The sequence below is a fragment of the Eleginops maclovinus genome, chromosome 12 (assembly GCF_036324505.1).
Source record: "Eleginops maclovinus isolate JMC-PN-2008 ecotype Puerto Natales chromosome 12, JC_Emac_rtc_rv5, whole genome shotgun sequence".
Taxonomy (NCBI): Eukaryota; Metazoa; Chordata; class Actinopteri; order Perciformes; family Eleginopidae; genus Eleginops; species Eleginops maclovinus.
In genome coordinates this window covers 10,150,904-10,159,500 of record NC_086360.1, presented here as the reverse complement: position 1 = coordinate 10,159,500, position 8,597 = coordinate 10,150,904, and the positions used below count along the sequence as shown (strand labels likewise).

The 8,597-nt window shown below is 39.2% G+C and overlaps 1 protein-coding gene across 1 annotated transcript; it reads right to left on the bottom strand.

Annotated features, from left to right (window-relative positions):
• Positions 1 to 521: 521 nt before the first annotated feature.
• Positions 522 to 3,877, bottom strand: LOC134873303 (flagellar attachment zone protein 1-like). The gene is made up of 2 exons (XM_063896798.1): positions 3,659 to 3,877; positions 522 to 2,276 (listed from the first exon to the last, which is right to left on the bottom strand). The coding sequence occupies exons 1-2, from the start codon at positions 3,875 to 3,877 to the stop codon at positions 522 to 524; spliced, it is 1,974 nt and encodes a 657-aa protein (XP_063752868.1).
• Between the last annotated feature and the right edge of the window lie 4,720 nt (positions 3,878 to 8,597).

Genomic DNA, 8,597 nt, shown 5'->3' with positions numbered 1-8,597 from the left:
ACAGCTGCCGGTAATTTACTGTACATTTGAATTATGATAATAAGATACCATAAAATAGCATACAGTTGTACTGTGTTTATCTCTGAGAAAGACCGTAATCAGGTTTATATTATAGCTGTTATTTTGAATGCCAATTACCGTAAACAGGTTTATAATATAGCTGTTATTTTGAATGTTAATTACCATAAACTGGTTTACAATAAAACATTTTTTAAAATGTTTATCCCGTAAACAGGAACAGTTCTTAACTGTAATGTGTATGGTTGCCAAAGAAGTAAACCGTAACTTCTTATACGTTTTTACACATTTTTTTTTTACGGGGAAGTTTCAGGAACACTGCTGCCGGTAATTTACCGTAAATTTCACTATTTTTGTTTTACAGTGTACATTCTAGCAAATAGTACCATTGCATTCCTCTTCCTTGAAAATGTAGGATTAGCCAGTTCATCAAAGTTCATCTTTGTATCATCAAAAGCACAATTCATTCACATATCTGCTGGACTATTAAACACATTTCACAATTACACTGTGAAACAATGTGGACTGAAATCTGGGCGTGCGTTTCCTTGTGCGTAGCTGAGCCTCTCATGTCTGACCTGGAGGGCAGTGTGAGATTTAAGCAGCTCGCGATAATCCGCATTGATGACGCAGTGGCTCTTCCCCAGATCTGTGTACTCCTGCTGCAGGTGGTAAAGTGCCTTTCTGCTCTCATCCAGGGCGGCGTTCTTCTCGCTGAGCCTGAGCTCAGAGTCGCTGGTTTGACGACCATTTGTCTCAGCACGTTGTTGTTCCTGAATCATGGGGAAGATTTCCTGAGCTCTTTGCAGAGACACAGCCAATCTGTGCTTCTCCTCCAGGGTTTCAATCTGCTTTGTCACTGCTTCCTTGAGCTCGACACGATGCTTCTCACACCTGGTCCTTTCTTTTTCCAGAGCAGAAGAGGTGTGATCGAGTCTTTTCTGAAGCTCAGAGTTTCTTGTCTTGTCCTGTTTTAAGGCTTCTTCAAATTCTGCCTTGCTTTTCTGGGTCTCTGACTCCTTCGCTTGGAGTTCATCTACCATGCACTGGAGCTTAGTGATGGTAAACTGGTTCTCAGAGAGGGTGTCATCTTTGATTGACAGCATCTCTTCATGGCGCTTAGAGAGAGAGCGGTGTTCAGATCTCACTCTGTCATGTTGTTTTTCTAGGACATGGAGTTTAGCCATGATGTCGGTTTTCTCCATCCTCAATATCTGCATATCTTTTATCAAATGCTCTGAGGACATGGATGCTTCTCTCAGTTGGTTAATGAGTATTGTCATAGGTCCAGCTGCAGCCTGCTTTTCTACAACCATCTTCTCAAAGCGCTTCTTCTCACTTTTGAGAGACGACCTGAGAAGTTTTTCGGCGGTCAGGCTCTTCTCCAAAGCCAGAGTCTTCTTTGATAGCTCTTTCTCTTGGCTCTGGATCGTTTTGTTGGCTCTGGATAAACCAGACTTCTCCTGCCGAATGGCCTCCCCCTCTCTGCTACAAGCTTCTCTGTCAGCCTGAAGCTGCCTTTCCTCAAACTGCTGTTGATTTAGAGCAGCCTTCAGGTCACAATGCAGCCTTTTGTTTTGAAGGGCGAGGTGTTGGTTCTCCTGAATCAGAAGGTCCAGTTCTTGTGCCTCCTTCTTTTGCTTGGAGACAACAGCCTCGTAGTCCCTCTGCAGTGAGAGGTTTTTTGTTCGCTCTTCTTTGTGTTCTGAAGCCCAGTTGTTAACTTTATCATTCAGTGAGGAAAGAATACTATCCCTGGCTTCTTTGTCGTTTTGGAGACTCTGGATATTTGAGCGCAAGGATTCAATTTCTTTTTTTTTTGTCAAACATTCCTCCTTCTCCTCATTGAGGCAATCCTTGAGTTTTTTTTCTTGGGCAGTATTCACCAAAATCATTTCTGAGATTTCTCTTTCATGCTGACTGGAGGATGCCTGCAATTCTTTCTGGAGCTTCTTAATCACCTTCTTGTCGTCTTCAAGGTCACAGTTCATTTCAGAGATTGTGTCTTTCAGCTTCTCTTTTCTGCGCTGCTGCTCTTTCTGTGTCTTTTTGAGATCAGCTATTTGTGCCTTCATGCACTCCCTTTCAACACGAATAGAGTTCTTTTCAGCTTCCTTCATCTCCAGAGCCTTTGCAAGAGCGTCTTTTTCCTTTCGCTCTTGCTTCAGGTCTTCTTTATGTTGAGCTGTAACGGTTTTCTCTTTCTTCAAGGCCTCTTCAAGAGTAGATTTGGCTTTTCTCTCCTTCTCCAGGGCTTCCTGAAGATCAGTTGATCTCTCATATCTCCCAGATCTCTGTGATTTCTCAAATCTCCCAGATCTCTCTGATTTCTCAGATCTCCTAGATCCCTCAGATCTCTCTGATTTCTCAGATCTCCTAGATCCCTCAGATCTCTCTGATTTCTTATATCTCCCAGATCTCTCTGATTTTTCATATCTCCCAGATCTCTCTGATTTCTCAGATCTCCCAGATCTTTTACTTCTCTCGGAGTCCTCTGTCTGTAAAACATAAAACAATTATAAGTGTGTTGTCTATGTGCAGTCTTTTTAGATGTTAAAGATGTCTACAACACCAAAGTACTCTGTTTCCCCAAGGATGAGTCAGTCCATAGAGACTATGCTCCAATTAAAACATTGAGTAAGTGCATTGAACAAATCAAAGACTGGATGAATCAGAACTTTCTCCAATTGAACAAAGACAAAACTGAGGTAATTATTTTGGGAGTGAAGGAGGAACAACAAAAAGTCAGTGCTGAGCTTCAGTCAGCGATGTTCAAAACAACAGCAAATGCCAGAAACCTAGGTGTAGTCATGGACTCTGACCTGAATTTCAACAGTCCCATTAAAACAATCACTAAGTCCGCCTAGTGTCACCTGAAGAACATATCTAGGATTAACGGACTAATGTCACAGCAGGATCTAGAAAAACGTGTCCATGCTTTTATCTTCAGTAGACTGGACTACAGTAACGGTGTCTTCACAGGTCTCACTAACAAATCCATTAGAAAGCTGCAGCTGATACAGAACGCTGCGGCTCGAGTCCTCACTAACACTAAGAGAGTGGATCACATCACTCCAGTTCTGAAGTCTTTACACTGGCTTCCTGTCTGTCAAAGAATTGATTTCAAAGTGCTGCTGCTGGTTTATAAAGCATTGAATGGTTTAGGCCCAAAATACATTTGTGATCTCCTGCTACATTATGAACCATCCAGAACTCTCAGTTCTTCTGGGACAGGTCAGCTTTCTGTCCCCATAGTCAGAACTAAACAAGGAGAAGCAGCATTCAGTTATTATGCTGAAAATATCTGGAACAAACCCCCAGAACCCTGCAGGTCCGCTGCTACTCTTAAATCCAGGCTGAAAACATTTCTGTTTGCCGCTGCTTTTAATTGAACTGTTCTTATCTAACATTGCACTGTTACTTTTATTCTGCATCATAACTTTTATTCATGTGTTTTACAGCTGTTGTGTTTATTTTATTATCTTTGCTCTTAAATGATGTATGTATGCTGCACTAATTCTAAATGCTCTTAATGTCTTTCATTTTTGTAAAGCACTTTGAATTGCCTTGTGTTGAAAGGTGCTATAAAATAAACTTGCCTTGCCTTACTTAAACAATATTATATGGAACTTTATCTTACCTCATCGACAGAAGTGTAGTCGTAGTTTTCGCTCCAGCTAGAGTCAGAGGGCTGGTCCTTTACAACTTTCTTTCTGAATTCCTCCTCAATTTCCTCCTCAATCTCCTCCACTATCTCCTCCTCTATCTCCTCCTCTATCTCCTCTTTTATCACCTCTTTAACAACAGGGTCTTTAGAGGAATAATTTCCCGGGAGCCAGGAAGAGTCGAGGTACTCCATAGTGAAGACTGATCTACGTCTGTCCATTTTCTTATTGTAAAGAAATGGCTGCAGCTTACTGATATTGTGGATTCAATGTAGCTGGGATAACACCTTGCTTGTTAGGATCCTGAGTGAACTGCAGTTTGTGATCATTAGTAATGACCTGCAGTGCGGTGTCATCTTCAGAATCACATCAATAAAGCGGAACATTCTAAAGGGCTTTGAGCTACTGACACATTCTACATTCCAGAGTTCCAATGCCTGAGTTCTTTGAAATGCCTTCCTAACTCCATCGCATCCAGGCTGAAATCATTTATTTTTGCCGCTCCTTTTAATTGAACTGTTCTTATTTAACATTGCAGTATAACTTTTATTCATGTATTTTATATCTGTTGTGTTTATTTTATTATCTTTGCTCTTAAATGGCTGTTTTTGAACATTAAGCTTATTGTATTTTACAATATTGTATTATATGAATATGCTTTGGGCCAATTCAAAATTGACCAATGGGCCCCCGGGCCACAGTTTGGACACCCCTGCTTTAAGTCATCTGCTATGTCCTCAAAGGCTTTCCCACAGTGGAAGTCCTGCATGGACTCGGTTTTATATTGCACAATTAAACATGATAATCAAAACACCTTACATATTATTACATCAATGCATCAATATGTAAAAAGGTTTTGAAGGATTAATAAGAGGCTGAATTCACACATTAAGGCAACAAGACCAATCAACAAGACACATATACATTAAATCAGGAATTGAGAGGAATAGTGCTTTGTTTTTTTTGAATTTATTTTTACCACCTTGTTGTTTTTAACCTTAAATGATTGCTCTTATCCAATTTTTTTGTATATATATATATATATTTGTTTAAAATATTGTCTACTTTTGAGGTACATTTACTACGTTTTTACGTAGTATTTTACGTTATTACTAAAATTAACAGACTCTCAACATAGACTCCCTGTAGCCATGGAAAGGCTTGCAGGCAATTACTCTGGGTGATTTGTGATCCAATGAGCATATATTAAACGTGGAACAAAAGACAGTTTATTGATAAATATATTTTAAGATTGACATATTCATGCTACAACAGTGGAGGCCAGACCACACTTTAATTTACATTCTCGGTTTTGTAATTTTATTTTAAACCTGTGTTTAGAATACGAACACTTATTTGTTTCCTGCATACATTACTGCATGTTGAAACTGCTGTACAATTACAATGAAATGTTTTATTTCAGATTCTGACACTTTAATCTACCACTAGATGGCGTTATTGATCAATGTCACAAGGACAACACAGGAACATAACAATATAAACGTGTTGATCTGTTTTGATAAATTCCTTCTGAAATAAAGACATCATTTAAAAGACAACAGTTGGGCATGTGAATGGCTTGAGTCAATAAATACAATAGTCAGCAAGAGTTTACATAACTGGAGGTAAATCAAAACTAAGCAGATTTATACCATATAATTCTTTCTATAATTCCGGTTGTTTGTAAGAACTTTTTCAGCAGGTTAAAGACTTCTTCTGATGTCCCTAGCAGATTCCCCAAAGTAAGGCTGAGTCTTTCGTTAGCTAATTTAGTAGCTAGCACTCTCCTTTCATTTCCGTACTTGTGACAGTCAATAAGATGTGTTTGACGGTTTCCGGTTTATTGCAACCTGTACAGAGCCCAGTGGGGTGCTTGCCAATTATGTGGAGCATGTGGTTTAGTCCCGTGTGTCCTATTCTTAACCATGATGTTCTTGTCTTCCCTTGGGCTCCTGCTTCGTCTTCTACCTACCCCTACACGTTTCTGGATGCTGTAGAGATGCCTTCCTGTATCACTGAGATCCCAGTATTCTTGCCAAGTTTTCTGTATATGAATATTAATAATGGTTTTACTTAATGGTATTTGTACATCTATTGACTTTCTTTTTAATGATAGTTTAGCTAATTTGTGTACTTCCTGATTCCCTTCTACCCCAACATGAGCAGGAACCCAAAGGAAGGAGATTTCAAGTCCCCTACATTGCAACCCAACTAGCAAGTGCAAAATATTAAATACAATATCTTGCCTGCATATCGACCTCCCAGGTTTCACGCTACACAAACCAGCTAGGCTGTCAGATGCTACAAGCACTCTGGGTTGGTTGTTCACTTTCCCACTTGCCTGTACGCCTGGTCTCTGGGTCTTTTGAGCCATCCGTAAAGATAAACACTTCACTTTTGTGTTGGTCAATATGTTTTTGTGCGCTTATTCCAACTGGTGTTTGTTTTGGTTTGCTTTTCAGTTCAAACTGCAGGCTTGTGTCAATTGTTGGCATAATAAATGTCCATGAAGGTATAGGCGATGATGGAACAGTGGGACTAACTTCTAACCAGCATAGAGATGCATTTTGTGCTAGAGCATTTCCTATCTACCCAAAGCTGTTAATTGTGGAACTATTATGTTCCCAGAATTCCTGTAGGATTGCCTTTGTGGGTTGAGAAATACTATGCCCTCTAATGTTAACCCAATATGCCAACAAAAGCTTGATGCTCCAATTCGTAGAGGAATTTCACCCACCTCAACCTGTATTGCAGATACAGGCGAAGTTTTAAAAGCTCATACATATTCGGAGAGCCTGAGCCTGTTCAACATCAAGTTTTTTAAGGTTGCTTTCTGCAGCAGACATATAAGCAATACATCCATAATCCAGGGCTGCTCTCATTAGAGCCAAATAGATATCCAGTAATGAGGTCCTGCTTGCTCCCCAATCTCACCCAGAAAGACATCTCAGCAAATTATTAATCTTTTGTCTCTGGTTTGACGATATATTTAGACCAGGTACGTTTTTCATGGAATAGGATTCCAAGAAACCTAACCACCCTAACCTATTCTATTACTTGTCCATATTGTTTAATAACAACTAATATATGACTTGGCTTTTCAAATGATATTTTAAAACCCCATTTATTTGCCCATTCTTCCACCTTACCTATACTGCAGCTTGCATTTTCCTTTTTAAGTACTCTACATTATGACCCCTTACCCAAAGAGCCCCATTATCAGCGTAAAGTGACTTCCCTACATTTTGCTGAACCTGTTTAAAGACATCATTAATCTTTATGTTTAAAAGTAACAGACTACAAAATCCGCCCTGCGGAGTTCCATTTTCAACAGAATACTTTTGGGAATATCCTGTTCCCACTTTTACTTCTATTGTCCTCCCAAACAGAAAATCTGATACCATACACACTTAAACCATTTAGCTTTATAAGCAATCCCTCCTTCCATAGCATGTCATAAGCTTTTTCTACATAAAACAAATACTGCAACAACCATTTCTTTGTTAGTTTGAGCTTTCCTGATTTCTGACTCTGATAAATTGGAATCCATGGTGCCTCGCCCTTTCCGAAAACCACTGAAGAAGATAAGAAGGAAAAAGGTTTTTACTTTCTAGAAAAAGGGAAAGTCTCTCTGTCAAAGTCAAAGTAACCATGTGTTCCATGGTTTTCCCTAAATGTGAGGTTAATACAATGGGCCTGTAGCTTGATGGTTTTGATGGATCTTTGCCTGGTTTAGGTATTGGCACTACAACTGAATGCTTCCATACTGAGGGTATTTTGCCTGTGTCCCATATTAAGTTAAATAATCTTAATATTACCTCAAGTGCACCATCACTCATATGATTTAACATACTATAACAGATGTTATTTTTACCTGGTGAGGTTTGTCTTGCATTATCGAGGGCTCTCCTAATTCAAATAAATAAAATGGTAAATCTATCTCTTCTTTTGATGTTGTCATTATTTCTGTTATTCTTGGATTTTCCACAAGGGTGCTATCTCTAGACTGTTTGTTCTATTAGGGATCATTTCTCTGAGCTATTGATCTTAACAAACTTTTTGCTAGGAGTTCAGCTTTTTCTACATTACTGACTGCTTGCATGTTATTGCTGGTAAAATCAAAGTTCTTTTTAATGCCATTCATTTTCCTTGTCATTCCCCAAATATCTGACAACTGAGTTTCTCTTCCAGTTTTGTTACAGTATTGTCTCCTGTATAAGCGCTTTGCTGACCTGATCGTTTTCCTTACTGCTGCGTGCTGAGTCGTGTCCTTTCTGTATTCTGTGAGCTGTTATATCTTGTGCATTTTCCATCGTTTATACATACTTATTCCTTTTCAGCCATATACTCCTCTATTATTGACCCATTTGCATCAGTAATGTTACTTCCCCAGAGGTTGCTGTGCGCATTAAAATCATCACACCAAATAATTTCCCCTTGTGCCAATCCATGCGTCATTTAATATAGCAGGATTTAATCTATTATAGGGATTGTAATAATTTGTTATTGTCCGACTGTCCCTTCCAGTCCAGACTTTAATAACAAGGGATTCCTGATCCCTACCTTTATAAATAACATTATTGCTTACTCCATTTTTAATACAGCTCCACCTTTCCGAGTCCCTATCATTTCTAACTGCAGTGTAACCGTATACTACAAAATCCCATTGCGCCTTTAACAATGTCTCCTGTGTGCAAATTACGTGAGATTTATTCTGTAAACTTGTGACACACTTTTTGAATTCTTGACCATTTGCCATTAAACTTGTTGCATTCCACTTTAAAATAACTAACATTATGAAGATCCACCACCCCATGTCTGTGAGTTAGATGAGCCTTCCTTTAACATTTCCCCCACTGCTTCCCAGCTTAACCCTGTGACCCCACGGTATTTCTCCGTTGACCTTACTATGAT

What these genes read in the sequence shown, in the direction of transcription:
- LOC134873303 (XM_063896798.1), bottom strand. Translation starts at nt 3,877, where the DNA reads ATGGAGTACCTCGACTCTTCCTGGCTCCCGGGAAATTATTCCTCTAAA. An exon ending in ACTACACTTCTGTCGATGAG is followed by an intron (nt 2,277 to 3,658) that starts GTAAGATAAAGT and finishes ACTGATCTTCAG; the next exon opens with GAAGCCCTGGAGAAGGAGAG.